Source organism: Melanerpes formicivorus, unplaced genomic scaffold (assembly GCF_026170545.1).
Source record: "Melanerpes formicivorus ecotype bairdi unplaced genomic scaffold, bMelFor1.0.p_v2 SCAF_10, whole genome shotgun sequence".
Taxonomy (NCBI): Eukaryota; Metazoa; Chordata; class Aves; order Piciformes; family Picidae; genus Melanerpes; species Melanerpes formicivorus.
Window position 1 is genome coordinate 24,543,917 of NW_027142362.1, and position 20,066 is coordinate 24,563,982.

General features: G+C 55.0%; 1 protein-coding gene across 1 annotated transcript in view; it reads left to right on the plus strand.

Moving 5' to 3' along the window:
• The window catches only part of MYO9A (myosin IXA), a 259,426-nt gene that overhangs the window by 108,232 nt on the left and 131,128 nt on the right, over positions 1-20,066 (plus strand). The window contains 2 exon segments of the mRNA XM_068144334.1: positions 8,563-8,660; positions 12,297-12,423. Coding sequence (XP_068000435.1) covers positions 8,563-8,660; positions 12,297-12,423 — 225 coding nt within the window.

Sequence of the window (20,066 nt, forward strand, 5' to 3'; positions counted from 1 at the left end):
AGAAGGAGGACTCAGAGCTGGTGGAGAGTCCAGAGGAGGCCACAAAGATGATCCAAGGGCTGGAGCAGCAATGCTGTGAGGCCAGGGTGAGGGAGCTGGGGGTGTTCAGCCTGGAGAAGACTCTGGGGGGACCTTAGAGCAACTTTCCAATACCTGAATGGATCCTACAGGAAGGCTGCAGAGGGACTTTTCCTAAGGGAGTCTAGAGGCAGGAGAAGAGGGAATGGTTTGAAGCTGAGGGACAACAGGGTCAGACTGGGGCTTAGGAAGAAGTTCTTCAGTCTGAGGCTGGGGATACTCTGGCACAGGTTGCCCAGAGAGGTTGTGGCTGCCTCCTCCCTGGAGGTGTTCAAGGCCAGGTTGGATGAGATCTGTCCCTGCCCATGGGAGGGCGTTGGAGCTGGACGATCTTGAAGGTCCCTTCCAACCCAACCCATTCTAGGACTCTTCCCAAGGCTTAGCAGTCCCTAAAGGGTGGGTGTCAGGAGGATGCTTCTGTGGTTATCACTGGGCAGGGATTTTCACCCTCAGCTGGAGAGCAGCTCCCAGCACAGCCAGCACAACCCCAACAGCTTTCAGTCTTTCTAGACAAAGAAATGAGCTCCAGAATAGATCCTGGCTGGGATCAGCAAGGCTGAGTCCAGCAGCAGCAGGGAGGGGATTGTCCCCTGGGGCTCAGCTCTGGGGAGGCCACACCTGGAGTACTGCATTCAGCTCTGGGCACCTCAATCCAAGAGAGATGTGGAGGTGCTGGAGCCAGGGCAGAGCAGGGCAAGGAAGCTGGGAAGGGCCTGGAGAAGAAATCTGCTGAGGAGCAACTGAAGGAGCTGGGGATGGTTGGTGTGAAAGAGAGGAGGCTGAGGCCTCCTGGCTGCCTACAACTACCTGCAAGGTTGTGGAGAGGCTGCTGCTGGTCTCTGCTCACAGGGAATTACTGCCGGACAGCAGGAAGAATTTGTTCACAGTAAGAGTGGTCAGGGGTTGGAATGTGCTGCCCAAGGACAGCAGGACACAAGGTTGGTGGAGTCACCAACCCTGGATATGTTTCAAGGTGGTTTGGATGTGGTGCTCAGGGCTGTGGTTTAGGGGTGAGCCTTGCAGAGCAGGGTTCTGGGCTGGACTTGGTGATCCTGAGGCTCTTTTCCATCCTGAAGGTTTCTGTGATTCTCTGATCTCAGTTGCCTGAGGGTATTTAAAGGTCTTTTTACTTTGGGCTCTGAAACCCAACATCTCTTGCAATATTCCCAGCTCCCACCCACTGGTGGGAAGCAATTCCCCCAAATGAGTACCACCTCAGCAGCTGGAGGCTCTCTGCTGGCTCTCTTTGTGCCTCAGGCACGATTTGGAGCTCTGCTGTGATCCTCACCACCATCTGTGCAGTGGGAGAGTGCCAAGCTGGTTTGGATCAAATGTTGTGTCAGCTTCAGAGGCTCTGTTGGGTGGTTTGCTGGGTTCCTGTTAGCTGAAAACATTGCTTTTAATTACAGCCCTTCCTCCTTCAGGAGCACTTTGGGGGTGTTACCAGTGTGGAGTGAAATTAGCAATCCAGTGGCATGTGGTGTGTGGAAGGAGGAGGAATTTGGGCTAAGTAACTTCAAGTGTTTAATTTACAAGAGGGTGCTGTGGACAAGGAGGGTGCTGAGGTACTCCAGTGGATCAGGGAAGCAGCCTCTGGACACCATCTGCATGATGTTAGTTTTCTTGTGATGCTTTTTACAGGCTTGAGGAATCAGGGTGAGCATCAGAGAGACCCTTTAGCACTGGCAGCTTTGGGCAAGAGCCTGCTTTAGGTGCTGGCAGTGCATCCTTTCCTCTCAAGGCTTTCTGACACTACACTAACAGCTTCCCTGTGCTCTGCAGGCAAAGGGGGGAAGGGAAAATAAGGAGAGAAAAAGGCTGAAGAGAGAGTGGAGGAATGGGAGAAGAAACTCTGGACAATTATTCTATGAGCCTAGAGCATTTAGAGGAGCTTCTTAAATGGATCCCAGAGAAGTCCCTGCCTCTTTACAAGGACAAGGAATGAGCTCAGAAATGAAGCTAAATCATAGTATCACAGACTCAACCTGGTTGGGAAAGACCTCAGAGATCCAGTCTCAGTCTCTCCTCAAGCTTCAGTCTCTTGTTCCTCATCCTATCCCTACAAGCCCTTGTCCAAAGTCCCTCCCCAGCTTTGTTGTAAACCCTCTTCAGGTACTGGAAGGCTGCTCTAAGGTCTTCCTGGAGCCTTCTCTTCTCCAGGCTGAGTCCCAAGTCTCAGCCCCAAGTCTCCCAGCCTGTCCCCCTGGGGGATGTACTCCAGCCCTCTGATCATCTTGGTGGCCTTCTTTGACCCACTGCCAGCAGTTTGATGTTCTTTGATGTTGCTTTGCAGCAGTTTTCTATGAGTAGAGCAGAGGTTCTGAGTAGAAACAAACCTCTGCTCTTCAGTGTGACTTTTTCCATCAAGAGATTTTCAGCTGTAGGTAAAACAAAGGTTTCTCCAACTGTGCAGAGAAAGAGCTTGAAATCAATTAAGCTGATTGCATGAGAGGCCCTCAGTTCCTGGAAAACACTGCAGGCAGGAGTCAGAGCACCTGTGGTGATAGGATGAGAGGGAATGGATTGAAGCTGGAGGAGGGAGGATTGAGACTGGAGATGAGGAAGAAATTCTTTCCAGTGAGGGTATGGAGACTCTGGCACAGGCTGCCCAGGGAGGCTGTGGCTGCCTCCTGCCTGGAGGTGTTGAAGGCCAGGCTGGATGAGGCCTTGAGCAGCCTGGGCTGGGGGGAGGTGTCCCTGTCCATGGCAGGGGGGGTTGGAGCTGGATGATCTTGAAGGTCCCTTCCAGCCCACCCCATTCTCTGTTTCTATGAACCCAAGAGCTTTAGAAATCTTCCCCTGAACCACAGATCAGAGCAGTCATAGAATGATAGAATCAATAAGGTTGAAAAAGACCTCAGAGCTCATCAAGTCCAAGCTGGCACCCGACACATCCTGACAACTCAACCATGGCTCCAAGGGCCACATCCAATCCCCTCTGCAACACCTCCAGGCATGGGGACGCCACCACCTCCCTGGGCAGCACAGCCCAAGGGCCAATTCCTCTTGCTGGGAAGAACTTTCTCCTCACCTCCAGCCTAAACCTCCCCTGGCACAGCTTGAGACTGTGTCCTCTTGTTCTGGGGCTGCTTGCCTGCCTGGCAGAAGAGACCAACCCCCACCTGGCTCCAACCTCCCTGCAGGCAGTTGCAGAGAGCAAGAAGGTCTCCCCTGAGCCTCCTCTGCAGGCTAAGCAAGCCCAGCTCCCTCAGCCTCTCCTCCCAGGGCTGTGCTCCAGACCCCTCCCCAGCCTCCTTGCCCTTCTCTGGACACCTTCAAGTCTCTCAATCTCCTTCTGAAACTGAGGAGCCCAGAGCTGGACACAGGACTCAAGCTGTGGCCTAAGCAGTGCTGAGCACAGGGCACAATGAATTCCTTGGTCCTGCTGGCCACAGTGTTCCTGATGCAGGCCAGGATGCCCTTGGCCTTCTTGGGCCCCTGGGCACACTGGTGGCTCCTGTTTAGGCAGCTGTCAATCAGCACCCCCAGGTCCCTCTCTGCCTGGCTGCTCTCAGCCACCCTGTCCCCAGCCTGCAGGAGAAGAATTCACTTCACTTGGGATGCCAAGGAGTCTGCCCTGGTTAAAGAGCAGGGAGTTGGTTTGGGAGGGAGCAGCACTTAACCCAGTGTGCCTTGCTTTCAGATGGCAAAGCAAGCCCTCAGCCAGAGCTGGGATGGTTGTTGCTCTGATTCTGAGCCGGTCAGTACAAGTCCCTGTGTCTTCTGTGTTGCTGGGGCAGGCCTGCTGCTCACTTGGGTTTGTTAAGGTGCACCAAGAGCTGAGCAGAAAACAAAGTCAGATGCCATTTAATGTCTTCATCACCATCTCCCTGCCTCTGCCCCGCAGTGGTGTTGCCTGTGTGTGAGCTCATGGCCATGCAGCTGTTTTCTGCCTTGCCCTTTTTTGGTTCCTTCCATCTGGAAAGCTTCCTCAGCACCTGTATGTGGTCAGCTACTCTGAGCAAATTAAGAAGGGTTGGTTTTATTCCTTCTTGACACCAGAAATGCTGATTCATGGAGCTTGTGATCCAGCAGACCTGTGGGAGCTGCAGTTTCTGTCTGATAAAGCAGCAAATCAGAGCTGTATCAGTTCCTGGAGGTGGTGGCAGTGGATCTGCTCTCCAGCTTCCAGGGGGGAAAACCCCCAACCAAACACAAATCCCAAATCATCCCTCCCCAGCCAGCTGTGAGCAAATCAAACCCTGCTGGTGTTCAGAATGCAAAGTTCAGGTCCTTCTGCCCAAGCAGTTCCACTGCCAGGCTCATCCTTTCCAGATGGATCTACCCAGAAAAGGGAGCAGCGAAGCCTCTCCCCCTGCCCTGGCTCCACCTGTGAGCCACCAGGGAGGGGCTGGCTTCAGCTGGCGACGTGCTTTGGGTGTCTGTGTGTCCTGTGGGGCTCTCTTGGCTGTGTCTTGCATGGGGAAGCATGTTTGAGGTCAGCTGCATGTTGTTGCTCTCAGTTTGCTCTGTGCTTCATGGATGCTGGACTCTGCCTGATGCAGCTGGAAGAATCCCAGATGATCTCTGCAGGAGCTGAGCTGCACTTGGGCTAGAGAAATGTCCTGAGAGCCAGGCTTTGCTGCAAGGGCCTGAGGAGGGGGGGAGAGAAAGGAATTGGACCCCCAAAGGGTTACAGCTGGTGAATAATGTACTGGCATCCTTAAGACACCATCTGAAGATGAGCCAGCAGTGCCCAGCTGGCCAAGAGGGCCACCAGCAGCCTGACCTGGATCAGCAGTGGTGTGGGCAGCAGGAGCAGGGCAGGGATTGTGCCCCTGGACTCAGCACTGCTGAGGCCACACCTGGAGTCCTGGGTTCAGTTTGGGGCCCTCACTCCAAGAAGGACATTGAAAGGCTGGAACAGAGGAGGGCAACAAAGCTGGGGAAGGGTCTGGAGAACAGGGCTGGGGAGGAGCAGCTGAGGGAGCTGGGGAGGGGGTTAGTGTGGAGGAAAGGAAGCTGAGGGGAGACTGCATTGCTCTCTGCAGCAACCTGAGAGGAGGCTGCAGGGAGCTGGGGTTGGGCTCTGCTCCCCAGTCTCATCTGATAGGGGGAGAGGCAATGGCCTGGAACTGTGCCAGGGGAGGGTTAGGTTGGAGATGAGGACAAATGTCTTTGCTGCAGGAGTGGTCAGGGACTGGCACAGGCTGCCCAGGGAGGTGGTGGAGTCCCCATGCCTGGAGGTGTTCAAGAAAGCTGTGGCCATGGCACCTGGGGCCAGGGTTTGATGGCCATGGTGGGGTTGGGTTGCTGGTTGGACTGGATGAGCTTGGAGGTCTTTTCCAACCCAAACAGTTCTGTGGCTCATCAGCATCCTTTATACATCTGCAGCCTTCCAAGATCCCACAAGAGCTTTTCCATGTCCCTTCATACACTGAAGTTGCAAAGACCTTCATTGCTTTGGGAATGGCTTAGGACAATGTACTGCAAAAATTAAGATTAAAACAACCCTCAGCTGTGCTTCCTTCTCCTGGAGAGGCCACTGAGTGCTTCCTTCTCCTGGAGAGGCCACTGAGTGATTCCTTCTCCTGCAGAGGCCACTGAGTGCTTCCTTCTGGAGAGGCCACTGAGTGCTTCCTTCTCCTGCAGAGGCCACTGAGTGCTTCCTTCTCCTGCAGAGGCCACTGAGTGCTTCCTTCTCCTGGAGAGGCCACTGAGTGATTCCTTCTCCTGCAGAGGCCACTGAGTGCTTCCTTCTCCTGCAGAGGCCACTGAGTGCTTCCTTCTCCTGCAGAGGCCACTGAGTGCTTCCTTCTCCTGCAGAGGCCACTGAGAGCTCCCCACGTGGGATGGCCTCATTCTGCCCAGCAGTTCTGTGTTCTGTTGCAGCTTGGCTACTGAGCTGCTGCTTTATGTTCCCTTGGGATCATGTGGTGGCTTCAGCTGGTGATTCACTCCTAAGCACCCCCTGGACCTCTCCACATCACCAGGCACTCAACATGCTGCAGATAGCCAGCCCAGAAAGAAACCCTCTGTGATGTCACAGAATCATAGAGTGTTGGGGTTGGAAGGGACCTCCAAAGCTCACCCAGTCCCAGCCCCTGCAGTCAGCAGGGACATCCTCCACTAGATCAGGTTGCCCAGAGCCCTGTCCAGCCTCACCTTGAGTATCTCCAGGGCTGGGGCCTCAACCACCTCCCTGGGCAACCTGCTGCAGTGTTCCAGCAGCCTCCTGCTGCAGAACTTGTTCCTCACATCCAATCTCAATCTGCTCTGCTCTCATTTCAAACCACTGCCCCTGGGCCTGTTCCTGCAGGCCTTTGGGAACAGTCCCTCTGCAGCCCTTCTTGGAGCCCCTTCAGGTACTGGAAGGCTGCTCTAAGGTTCCCCCCCCAGAGGCTTCTCTTCCCCAGGCTGAACACCCCCAGCTCCCTCAGCCTTTCATTGTAGCAGACCTGCTCCAACCCCCTGAGCATTTTGTGCCCCTCCTCTGGATGCTCTATCAGGTCCATGTCCTTCATGTGTTGAGGGCTCCAGAGCTGTCTCCTGTCCACTTTTCCATGGCAATCCCTGGATAGCTTCACTGTAACCATAGCCAGCAGGGGATCTGTGTGCTCCAGCAATCCCTGGGTTTGGGCTTTGCAATGCTTCCGTGCCCTAATAGCCAGAACATTCCCTTTTTTATCTGCAATTACGATCCATTAGGAGCTGAAACAGCCCAGAGCATCGGCTTTGGAGGAGCTAGGTTGGAAAAGGCCTTTCCATGGGGCTTAATGAGCTTGGCAATTGTGATGTAAATCATTAATTAAAGGCCCTTGGGGAGTTTGTGCTGCCTGGGAGCTGTCGATGGTGGTGTGCTGTTGGCTCCTGACTTCATTTGGGATGGATGATGGCACAACATGGAATTGTCCTCTGGAATGTGAATGCCACTTCAGAAATGTGGAGGGGAAAAAAGCTTTGCTTGCAGAATTTTGTAGTATTAGCAGCAGGCGATCAGGCTGCTGGAGTGGGGCCAGAGTGGGACATGGAGATGATCAGAGGGCTGTGGGGATGGGCTGGGAGAGTTGGGGCTGTTCAGCCTGGAGAAGAGAACACTCCTAGAGACCTCAGAGCAGCCTTCCAGTAGCTGAAGGAGCTCCAGGAGAGCTAGGGAGGGACTTCTGATGAGGGCTGGGAGTGCCAGGATGAGGGACAGTGGTTTCAAACTGGAGCAGGGCAGATTTAGGTTGGACAGCAGGAGGAAGTTCTGCACAGTGAGAGTGGTGAAATACAGGACCAGGTTGCTCAGGGATGTGGTGGTGGCCTCATCCCTGGAGACATTCAAGGGTAAATTCAGTGTGGCCCTCAGCTCTGCTCTCTGCAGGGGGGTTGAGCAAGGTGACCTTTGAGGGGTCTGAGCAGAGCAGAGGGGCAGAATCCCCTCCCTGTGCTGCTGCTCTCCCTGCTCTGGATGCAGCTCAGCACTCAGCTGCCTGCTGGGCTGCCAGGGACCACTGCTGGCTCCTGGGGAGTTTGGCACCCACTGACACCCCCAAGCCCTTCTCCTCCAGACTACACTCCAGCCACTCCTCACCCAGCCTGGATTTGTGTTGGAGCTGCCCCCCTCAGCTGCAGGGCTTTTCATGCTATAAACTCTTTCTGATATCCAAGTGGCAAAATTCTGCCTTGCTCCTGGAGCTTATCCTGCTTGGTTGTTCCTTCCTGTCTCTGCTCTGGTCTCTCTGGGCTGGCTTTTGGGGTCACAGGATCACAAGATCTTAGGAGCTGGAAGAGACCCCTGGAGATCCCCACATCCAAGCCCCTGCCAGAGCAGGAGCATAGAATCCAGCACAGGTCACACAGAACACATCCAGCTGGGGCTGGAAAGGCTCCAGGGAAGGAGACTCCACAACCTCTCTGGGCAGCCTGCTCCAGAGCTCTGTGACCTCCCAGTGCAGAAGTTCCTCCTCCTGGTGAGGTGGAACCTCCTGTGCTGCAGTTTCCATCCACTGCCCCTTGGCCTGTCCCAGGGCACAGTGAGCAGAGGCTGTCCCTGTCCCTTCCTTCCTGACCCCCAGCCCTCAGCTATTGATAGACATTGATCAGATCCCTCTCAGCCTTCTCCTCTCCAGACTAAACACCCCCAGGGCTCTCAGCCTCTCCTCAGCAGCAGTGCTCCAGGCCCTTCAGCATCCTTGGAGCCCTCCCTTGGACTCTCTCCAGCAGATCCCTGTCCCTCCTGAGCTGGGGAGCCCAGAACTGGATGCAGTATTCCAGGTGGGGCCTCACTAGGGCAGATTAGAGAGAGAAGAGCCTGCCTGGATCTGCTGGCCACACTCTGCTGAATGCACCCCAGGGTCATCCCCCACAGTTCTTCCCCATGCCATCAGCAGAGCCTCTGGGTCACCTCATTCCTCACTACCAGACTGGGACTGTTGCAGCTGCTGCTGGAAGGCCTGGAGGTCACTCAGTGGTGTTTAGGAGATGCTGAGCTGGCCACGTGGGGGTTGTCCTGAGCTTGCTGTCCTTCAACACTCTGATCTGCTGTGTTTGCCCCCCCAGGACTGCTTCTCCGTGGAAGGGGAGGACCTGAAGCACGACTTTGAGCGGCTGCAGCTGGCCATGGAGATGGTGGGGTTCCTGCCCAAGACACGCCGACAGTGAGTTGGTTTGCCATCTCAGCAGCTGGAAGATGGAATGAAACCACCACAAGCAGTGTGGCAGCTGCCCTGCCTCAGGCCAGCTCAACACTGAACCTGCCAGGCTGCTGGGGAGGAGTGCTACTGCACTTGATGGTCTCAGAGGTCTTTTCCAGCCTCAATAATTCTGTGCTCCTGGGGTGCCCTGTGGGTGCCCTGTCCCTGGAAGTGTTCAAAACCAGATTGGACAGGGACTGAAACTCTGCCAGGGGAGGGTTAGGTTGGAGATGATGGAAAATGTCTTTGCTGTAAGAGTGCTCAGGGGTTGGAACAGGCTGCCCAGGGAGGTGGTGGAGTCTCCTCTGGAGACTTTGCAGCCCCATCTGGATGTGTTCCTGTGCTGGATTCTCTGCTCCTGCTCTGGCAGGGGGTTGGACTTGGGGATCTCCAGAGGTCCCTTCCAACCCCTACCATCCTATGAGCCTGTGAAACGAGCTCCCATTTGAAGGTGTTTATTCAGTGCCTGTCCTCAGGGTGCTGCAAGATAGTGGCACAAGGCTGTGGTCCTTCAGGAAGAGACTGCAGAGTGTGGGGCCAGCAGGGTGCTCAGTGACTTGTGGTGTGACGGTAGGAGCTTGTGTCTGACCATGGTGTTAAGTGTTGAGGAGTGGTGATGGAGCTGCTGCCATGTCTGAAGGTAAGGAGAGGCAGCCAAGGATGGACAAAGGCTGAGAGAGTTGGGTGGGGTTGTTGAGCATGGAGAAGAGAAGGCTCTGAGGCGACCTTCTGGTGGCCTCTCAGTACTTCAAGAGGCCAAGTTGCTCAGGGAGGCTGGGGATGTCCCCTCCCTGCAGGTGTGTGGCTATGGCCCTTAGGGCCATGGTTTGATGGCCACAGTGGGGTTGGGTTGCTGGTTGGACTGGATGAGCTTGGAGGCCTTTTTGCTGTCTATGTGGATGTATCTCCAGACAGAGATCTGCCTCACATCATGTGTTTTTATACTCTGTGTTTGCATATGGGCTCTGTTCTGTGATGGCTTTTCCAATCCAAGCAATGCTCTGATTCTAGTGGAGGATGTCCCTGCCCATGGTGGGGCAGTTGAGTGAGATGACTCCTGTTACATTCCCAGCAGGCTCCCTCCTCTTTCCAAAGGCAGGTTTCAGCACAAGGCTTTTCTAAAGCCAGTTTGGGGGGAGGGAGTTCAGCTGCTGGAGTGAAGCAATGAGTAAGCATCAGGGCTGAGCTGGGTTGGATGTCATACTCGATCCAAGCCATCATTTATCTTGGCACACAGGTTCTTGTATTTCTCCTTGTGAATTTTGCTTGTCACAATCCACTGCAGCCTTCACTCTAAGCAAATTTATTCTGCTTGGTGTTGTACAGCTGCAACAGGAGTGCAGCACCACCTGCAGCACAGGATACCAGGGAATCAGAATGGAGCAGGTTGGAAGGGACCTTGGACATCATCCCCCTGCCATGTGCAGGGAAACCTCTCAACTAGACTTGGTTGCCCAAGGCCTCATCCAGCCTGGCCTTGAGCACCCCCAGGCAGGAGGCCTTCACAGCTTCTCTGGGCAGCCTGTGCCAGAGCCTCACCATCCTCAGACTGAAGAACTTCTTCCTCAGCTCCAGTCTGACCCTGCTCTCCCTCAGCGTCCAACCATTCCCCCTTGGCCTGGCTCCAGACACCCTCAGGAGCAGTCCCTCTGCAGCCTTCCTGTAGGATCCCTTCAGCTATTGGAAGGCAGCTCTGAGGACCCCCCAGAGTCTTCTCCATTCCAGGCTGAACACCCCCAGCTCCCTCAGCCTGGCCTCACAGCAGAGCTGCTCCAGCCCATGGATCATCCTTGTGGCTTCCTCTGGAGGCCTCTCTCCACTGGCTCTGAGTCCTTCTTCTGCTGGGGACACCAGCCCTGGAGGCAGGGTGGGAAGTGGGGTCTCTGCAGAGCCAAGGGAGGATCTCTGCAGTCTCTCTCTACATTTAGATTTGATTTTCATGGCAAAGCTTCAGCTTTGACCTTGTTCAAGCAGTTACAGAGGAGAGACATTGACAGCTGCATCACTCTGGTCCACATCCAGGCTTCAGCATCCTGACCTTAGAGATGGGGAAGGACTGCTTGGCAGGTGCAGGTGGTGTCCAAGCAGAACAGGGCTCCAAGTGGCCTCCTGTCCTGGAGCAGCAATGGTGTCAGCAGCAGGAGCAGGGATGTGGTTGTGCCCCAGTCCTCAGAGCTGCTGAGGCTGGGTTCAGTTTTGGGCTCCTCACTCCAAGAAGGACATGGAGGGGCTGGAGCATGCCCAGGGACACTGAGGGTAGGGAGACACTGGAACAGGTTACTCAGGAAGGTTGTGGCTGCCTCATCCCTGGAGGTGTTCAAGGCCAGGCTGGATGAGCAGCCTGGGGTGGGTGGGAGGTTATAGAATCATAGAATCAATAAGGTTGGAAAAGACCTCAGAGCTCATCAAGTCCAAGCTGTCACCCAGCACCTCCTGACAACCAAACCATGGCTCCAAGGCCCACATCCAATCCCCTCTGCAACACCTCCAGGGATGGGGACTCCACCACCTCCCTTGGCAGCACATCACAAGGGACAATCTCTCTTGCTGGGAATAACTTTCTCCTCACCTCCAGCCTAAACTTCCCAAGGCACAGCTGCAGACTGTGTCCTCTTGTTCTGGGGCTGCTTGCCTGCCTGGGAGCAGAGCCCAACCCCCAGCTGGTGACAACCTCCCTGCAGGGAGTTGCAGAGAGCAAGAAGGTCTCCCCTGGGCCTCCTCTTCTGCAGGCTAAGCAACCCCAGCTCCCTCAGCCTCTCCTCCCAGGGCTGTGCTCCAGACCCCTCCCCAGCCTCCTTGCCCTTCTCTGGACACCTTCAAGTCTCTCAATGTCCTTCTGAAACTGAGGAGCCCAGAGCTGGACACAGGACTCAAGCTGTGGCCTCAGCAGTGCTGAGCCCAGGGCACAATGACCTCCCTGCTCCTGCTGGCCACACTCTGCCTGCTGCAGGCCAGGATGCCCTTGGCCTTCCTGGCCCCCTGGGCACACTGCTGGCTCCTGTTTAGGCAGCTGTCAATCAGTACCCCCAGGTCCCTCTCTGCCTGGCTGCTCTCAGCCACTCTGACCCCAGCCTGTAGCACTGCCTGGGGCTGGTGTGGCCAAAGTGCAGCACCTGGCACTTGGACTTGTTCAATGCCATCCTGCTGGACTCAACCCTTCTTTCCAGCCTGGCAAGGTCCCTCTGCAGAGCTCTCCTACCTCTAACATATCAACTCCTGCCCCCAGCTTGGTGTTGTCTGCACATTTACTGATGACTGACTCAAAGCCCTCCTCCAGATCATCAATAAATATATTGAACAGGCTGGGGCCCAGCACTGACCCCTGGGGCACAGCACTGGTGCCTGGCTGCCAGCTGGCTGTGGCACCATTCACCACCACTCTCTGGGCTCAGCCTCCAGCCAGTTCCTCACCCAGCTCAGAGAGCTGCTGTCCCAGCCAGGGGCTGACAGCTTGGCCAGGAGGTTGCTGTGGGTGTCCCTGCCCATGGCAGGGGGGGCTGGAACTAAATGATCTTTGAGTTCCTTTCCAGCCCAATGCACTCTGTGAGCTGTAGGAATTGTAGCCAGCTGGGTGCCAGTGAATTTTTGTCTTTGCTTCAGAATCTTCTCACTGCTGTCGGCCATCCTGCACCTGGGCAACATCCGCTACAAGAAGAAGACTTACAGGGACGACTCCATCGACATCTGCAACCCTGAGGTGCTGCCCATCGTCTCAGACCTGCTGGAGGTAAGCCTTGCCCCCCCAGCTGCAGTGGAATGGATGCTTTTAGCTATTTTATAGGTGGTATTACTCTGTCTGGTACCTTCCCACATGCTGTGACTCGAATTCAAGCAGCTCTTGGCTCAGGGAGGGCTAAGGAGCTCTCTCCTCTCATGCCCACTTCATGGTGTGGAGCTTGCCCTTGGCTCAGGGAGGGCTAAGGAGCTCTCTTCTCTCATGCCCACTTCATGGTGTGGAGCTTGCCCTTGCCTCAGGGAGGGCTAAGGAGCTCTCTCCTCTCATGCCCACTTCATGGTGTGGAGCTTGCCCTTGGCTCAGGGAGGGCTAAGGAGTGCTCTCCTCTCATGCCCAGTTCCTGGTCTGGAGCTTGCCCTTGGCTCTGGGAGGGCTAAGGAGCTCTCTTCTCTCATGCCCAGTTCCTGGTCTGGAGCTTGCCCTTGGCTCAGGGAGGGTTAGGGGCATCTCTCTCTCTAGTCTCTCTCTTGTGTGCTCTGTTGCTGGGCTGTAGCCTTTCCGTGGCCCTTCTGGGATTCAGTTCTCTTGGAGCTTCTCCCCTTTCTGCCTTGGTCCAGGTGCAAGGCCCAGGCACAGTTTGTTGCCTTTTAGGACAGACCCTTCAGCTGCTACTCCAGCAGCACTGGGCTCTTGTTGCTGCTGGGTGAGAGCAAGGCAAGCTGCCTAGCTTCTTGGCTGGGTCAAATACTGTCCCAGGAAACCTGCTAGCTGAACCTATAGGATGGGGCATAGCCAACCATGGCCAGGGGCACACACAGTTCACAGCTGTGTCACAAAGTTCATCACACCTGCTGCATGTTCATTTGGACCCTCTGGAGCCAGGAGGTGTCCAGGTTTGCACACTCCCAGGAGCTTCAGCCATTGTCTGGGTTAGGGGTTTGAGCCTTCAGGGCACCCTCCTGCCATGCTCACACCTACCAAGCCACCTCTGACCTGCAGCTGAATTCCTTTCCAGTTTTGCTGCAGTTCTCTTGTGTTTCTGTCTGCATGGGCTGCTGGTGTGGGCCAGGAGAGCTTCCATCCAGGAGAATTTCCTTGCCTGGCTCCTCAGCTTCGTGATTGATGGAGTGAAAATACTCTTCCTGTGGTGAAAATTGTGAAGCTTCAGGTGGAAAGCAAACCCAGTGCTCAACAATGTAGCTTCTTCAGTCACCCTTGGCTCCCTCACCAGAGTTCTCTGATGCTCCTGAAATCAGTTTCAAGGCTTGGATAAGAAACCTGAGCAATCATCAGACCTTCAGCCCACTCCTCTGCTCCAGGAGGTGGCTGCAGAGGCTCACCATGAGCTGGCAATGCTCACTTGTAGCTCAGAGGCCAACCCTGTGCTGGGCTGCAACAAAAGCAGGGAGAGCAATAGGACCAGGGAGGTGATGGTGAGACCCCACCTGCAGCACGGCCTCCAGTTCTGCTGCCCCCAGCACAAGAAGGACCTGGAGCTGCTGGAGAGGGTCCAGAGGAGACCATGAAGATGATCAGAGGGCTGCAGAACCTCCCTATGGGGACAGGCTGAGAGTTGGGGCTCTTCAGCCTGGAGAAGAGAAGGCTCCAGGGGGACCTCAGAGCAACCTTCTGGTACCTGAAGGGCTCCAGGAGAGCTGGGGAGGGACTTTGGACAAGGGCTGGGAGTGACAGGATGAGGAACAATGGCTTTGAGCTGGGAGGGATGGAGATGAGGCAGAAATTCTTTCCAGTGAGGCTGGGGAGACTCTGGCACAGGTTGCCCAGGGAGGCTGTGGCTGCCTCCTGCCTGGAGATGTTCAAGGCCAGGTCGGATGAGGCCTTGAGCAACCTGGGCTGGTGGGAGGTGTCCCTGCCCATGGCAGGGGATTGGAACTGGATGATGTTGAAGCTCCCTTCCAACCCAACCCTTTCTATGGATCTATGAGTCTGTGAGATGCTGACCTTGCTGGCTGGGCTTTGCTGACTGTTGTTACCCTGCCAGCATCCCCAAATGTTGTGCTGGAGATGCTGGAGGGTGCACCTCAGCCCTTCAGTGCCTCTTCACAGACCTGCTACCAGGGACTTAGGTTTTTTGGGGTGCTGGCAGCCCTTTGAGATCCTTTACCAAGGGCAGTTTGTCCTCTGTGAGTCACTGCGGTGCTAATGTGTTTGAGAAGGGTTTGTAGGTCTCAGCCCAGATGGCTCAGGGCCATTTCTAGGTCTGCAAATCAGGGCAGAAGCCCTAAGGAAGTTCTTAGGAGAGCTGCTCCCTGAGCCCAGGCAGGTTCTGAAGCTGTGGCATCACCTTTCCTGTCAAGAGGTCAGGCACTGGCAGAGGCTGCCCAGGGAGCTGGTGGAGTCCCCAGCCCTGGAGGTGCTCAAGAAAGCTGTGGCCATGGCACTTGGGGCCAGGGTTTGGTGGCCATGGGGGGGTTAGGTTGCTGGTTGGACTGGATGAGCCTGGAGGCCTTTTCCAAGCCAAACCATTCTGGCATTCAATGCTGCATTCTGTCAGCTGTTCCAACTGCCCAGACAGAGTCCTGAGCAGGGGTGGAGCATTAGGACAGCCGTGGTGGGGTTGGGCTGGTGGTTGGAGTGGGTGATCTCAGAGATCTTTTCCACCTCAAACAGTTCTCTGAACCTCTGGGAAGCCTTCATTTCCCTCAGCCAGCTTGGCCTGCACTTGCCTCGTGTGTGCAGGAGCAGAATGCACCTCTTGGTGTGGGGGTAGGTGGCCAGAAGCTCTCCTTGCTGCTTCACTTGAGGCACCCCAAACCACTTGCCAGTCAACAAGACAGTGAGGTCTTGTCCTCACAGCTCTTACCTGTGGCCCTTTGCTCTCCCTGCACACGATGGGAGGTTTTAAGGTGGCATCAGAAGGGGACTCTTCATCTTGTGTCCACCTGCTGCTCAGCCCCTTCCTTAAGTATCTGTTGGACCATCTCACCACCTCCAGAGCTCAGGAGTTGGCTCTCAGGGATTTTCATAACACTTCATGAATGCTTTGAACTGAGGGAGGGGAAAGCTGCTGTAAAATCTGGGGTCTGAGCAGCTGGAGGCTTTTTGCCTCTCAGCCTTAGAGCCTGCAGAAATGAACAGGAGGAGAGCACGAGCTGGGAGGAGAAGGTTGTTGATCTTAGGCTGTGACAAATGGCCACAGCCAGAGTGCCAAGGCCTTGGGGGAGCAAATGTTTGTGAAAAGAGCTTGGAGTAAGAGAGGGGCTTGGAGAGCTGAAAACCTTCCAGCCTTCAGGTCCTTGCCCTGACTTTGTTCTGCAAACTCTCCTGCAACATCTGCTCCCTGGGAGGCATGGGCTGAGCTTGTAGGGCTGTGCCTGGCTCTGAAGAGGAGCAGCATGTGGCCAGGTGGCAGGTCCCTTCCAAGCCAAACCATTCTGTGATTTGAATGATCTATGAATCTTGGAGTGGTTATTCAGATTTGACCCAAAGGGAGGATGCAAAGGTTCAAGCAGATGGGACATCCTTACACAGACTTTCCATTACACCTCAGATTGGAGATAAGGAAGAATGCCTTTGCTCTAGAGTGGTCAGGGATTGGCAGAGGCTCTCCAAGTTGGTGGTGAAGTCCCCAGCCCTGCAGGTGTTCAAGAAATATGTGGCCATGGTGGGGTTGGGTTGCTGGTTGGACTGGATGATCTCAGAGGGCTTTTCCAGCCCAAACAATTCTCTGATTCATTTGTTAGCTTCTTACCACTCTCCAAATGAAGTTAATGACTTCTTCTCAGCCAGAAACCAAAGCCATTGGCTGGAACATTTGCCACTGTCCCAGCTGGGTAATGATTTTCATTACCCTTTTGTTGTGGTCCCCCAGCAGCAGGCAGTTTTGCTTTTCATGCCACTGTTGCTGAAAATATGAATTGGCTTGAAAGAAGTTATTAGTCCCCTCTCTAGAGCTTGGCTTTTCTCACTGAAAACTCCTGATGGAATAAAAATGCTGGGAGCTGACAAACAGTTGAAGTGCTTTGCCTGCAGCCCCTGGGTGCTTGGCAGGGCGGATGGCCTGGAGTGGAGCGAAATGCTGGAGGGAACCAGCCCTGCTGAGATCTGATCCTTGCTTAGGGAAGTGGGGTGGGGCTTGGAGTTCCTCCTTTTTGTTTCTTAAATGACTTGCTGAAATTGTTCAGAGAAGGCAAAGACAAGGAAAAAATCCAGCTGGTCTTGGTGGAAGGGCTGTGAGCAGCAGGAGCTGAGCTGGCCATCAGAAGAGGGACACCAGCAGGGTGGTAGCCTTCTGGGGCAGGAGGCTACCTGAAATGAAACATTTACACAAAGCTTAGGGGGTTTGCTCCCTCCAAAAGAGGGGGAGAGCTGCACAGGCTTGGCTGGGTGCACTCTTCAGTGGGTGAGAAACTGGCTGATGGCTAAGTCCAGGGAGCAGTGGGGAAGGGAGGCATTAACTCCAGGTGGTGTCTGCTCACCAGTGGTGTTCCCCAGGGCTCACTCTGGGGCCAGTTTTCTTTAACATCGTAGTGGTTTGAGCCTTACCTGGGAGTTAAGAGCTCAGATGGGGGCAAGGCTGAGAATCTCTCCCCTACTCCCCCCCCCAACAGAGAGAGAAATGAAAAAAAAGGAAAGGGAAGGAGCAAATCCACCAAGCAATAACTTGGAGTCAGCCTGGAAGTAGAGAGGTAGAGTTTTCTTTAAGCAATATATATATAACAATAACAGGTAAGGTTCACAAGGGCAAGGAACAAGGATGGATGGGAGGGGAAGAAAACCCAAGAATACAAACCCAGTCTCTCTCTGAAGAGGTGCAGAGGCAGCAGGGAGAAGGATCAGGCCTGACCAGGTGGCAGAGGAGCAGGAGGGCAGCTGCAGTTGCTCTCATCCAGGAGAGGCCAAAGGGAGCTCATGGCTGCAATGTCCTCCCTTTTCTACCCTAGCTGGGCAGGGAGGGGGGAGTGGAACAGACTCAGCTTCCCAGGGGGAAATGCCCTGCAGGGAGGGCAAAGCACCCACAAGCCCTCCACCCCCTGGGGTTTATTTTCAGGGTGGGTGTTAACCCATCACAAACATCTTCATCAATGATCTGGGGAGGGGGTGGAGGCACCCTCACTGTGCCAAGCTGGATGTCTGTGTTGATCTGTTGGAGTCTAGGGAGACTCTGCAAAGGAATCTGGCCAGGCTGGATAGGTGAGTCGAGGTAAGTGGGGGTGAGGTTCAGCAAGGTCAAGTGCCAGGTGCTGCACTTGGGTCACAGCAGCCCCATGAATGCTTCAGGCTTGGGGCAGAGTGGCTGGAAACTGCCTGGTGAGAAAGGTCCTGGGGGTGTTGATCAACAGCCAGCTGAAGATGAGCCAGCAATGTGCCCAGGTGGCCAAGGAGGCCACCAGCAGCCTGGCCTGGATCAGGAATCGTGTGGCCAGCAGGAGCAGGGCAGGGATTATCCCCCTCAAGCACACCTTGAGTGCTGGGTTCAGTTTTGGATCTCACTCTCAGAAGGACATTGAGGGGCTGGAGCAGGCCACATCTTCTGTACTGGGTTCAGTAGTGGAGTACTGCAACAGGTTGCCCAGGGAGGTGGTTGATGAGAAGAGAAGGCTCCATGGAGACCTTAGAGCAACCTTCCAGTACCTGAAGGGGTTCCAAGAAGGCTGCAGAGGGACTGTTCCCAAAGGCCTGCAGGGACAGGCCCAGGGGCAATGGTTTGAAATGAGAGCAGAGCAGATTGAGATTGGATGTGAGGAACAAGTTCTGCAGCAGGAGGCTGCTGGAACACTGCAGCAGGTTGCCAGGGAGGTGGTTGAGGCTCCATCCCTGGAGGTATTCAAGGTGAGGCTGGACAGGGCTCTGAGCAACCTGATCTAATGGAGGATGTCCCTGCTGAGTGCAGGGGCTGGGACTGGGTGACCTTTGGAGGTCCATTCATTTCAGCATCTGTTGGGAGAGCAAAGTGCAGGAGAGGCTTTTGGACAGACTCTGCAGGTCTTTGGTTCATTTACAGCAGGCTCCTGGTTCCGTTTGTTTCTCTGGTCAGGAATGGACTCAGCCTCTGGACCAAGGGAGGCTTCCTGGCAGGTTAGTCCCAGCCCTTGAGCTTGGCCTGAAGCATGGTGCAGGAGCAGCCTTGTGAGAGCTGCCTGATGGATCCAGCAGGCAGGGAGTCCTCTGCTGCAGGGATTGCAGCTCCTCTGTAGCACCTGGAGAGCACTGGGGAAGGCTGATGTGTTTCTGGGGGGGAAAAAAATACAGCCCTAGGCTGGTTTGTGGGCTTGGGGTCAAAAGCAACCTGTGAGAGAGGATCTGGTGTCAGCTACCTTCAGAGAGCCTGTTGTGCTTTTTCCATTAGGAGAGCAGGAAGACTGGAACATTAGGAACATTTACTGATACTGCAGTTGTTTTCATTGATGGATGGTTGAGTGAGGAAGAGTCAATGAAGGGCAACAGAGCTGGGGAAGGGTCTGGAGAACAGGGCTGGGGAGGAGCAGCTGGGGGAACTGGGGAGGTTTGGTGTGGAGCAAAGAAGGCTGAGGGAAACCTCATTGCTCTCTGCAGCTCCCTGAGAGGAGGCTGCAGGGAGGTGGGGGTTGGGCTCTGCTCCCTAGTCTCATCTGATAGGAGGAGAGGGAATGGCCTGGAATTGTGCCAGGTTGGAGATGAGGAAAAATGTCTTTGCTGCAGGAGTGGTCAGGGATTGGAAGAGGTTGCCCAGGGAGGTGGTGGAGTCCCTGTGCCTGGAGGTGTTCCAGAAAGCTGTGGCCATGGCACTTGGGGCCAGGGTTTGGTGGCCATGGGGGGGTTGGGTTGCTGGTTGGACTGGATGAGCCTGGAGGCCTTTTCCAACAGAAATAATTCTCTCAGACAAATCACAGAGTCACAGACTGGGTTGGTTGGAAGGGCCATCTATGTCCAACCCCTCTGCAGTCAGCAGGGACACCTTCAGCCCAGGGGGGCTGGGGAAGATGCCCCCTCCCTGGAGATGTTCAAGGCTGGGCTGGATGAGGCCTTGAGCAACCTGGGCTGGTGCGAGGTATCACAGTATCACACAGTATCACAGTATCACTTAGGTTGGAAAGGACCTCGAGGATCATCGAGTCCAACCTATCAACACAGACCCCATGCCTAGACCATGGCACCAAGTGCCACGTCCAATCTCCCCTTGAACGCCTCCAGGGTCGATGACTCCACCACCTCCCTGGGCAACCCGTTCCAATGACGAACGACTCGCTCGGTGAAGAACTTCCTCCTCACCTCGAGCCTAAACCTCCCCTGGCACAGCTTGAGACTGTGTCCCCTTGTTCTGGTGCTGGTTGCCTGGGAGAAGAGGCCAACCCCCTCCTGGCTACAACCACCTTTCAGGTGTCCCTGCCTGTAGTGGAGGGAGTTGAACTGGGTTTCTCAGAGCCCCAAACTGCCTGACCTGGAGTGGTTCCAGAGATGAGGCAGCTGCCACCTCTCTGGGCAGTCCTTTATTGTGTCTGCTCCCTGGAGTGGTTTCCTCTTCAGGTTTTCAGGCTTAGGGAAGCAGCCTCAGTGCAGGTCAAGGTAAAGGTGAGTTATGAAGCATCCTAAATTCTTTGTGCCAGGTCTTTCTGCAGTGCTGCTCTTAGCTTTTGGAGCTCCTGTCAGCCTCCAGGGGAGATTTATGTCCTTGCTTCTACTAAGAAATGGTCTTCAGCTTCCCAGAGAGAGATTCCACAGATGTTGTGCTCCTCACGTGATAAACAGCTTGG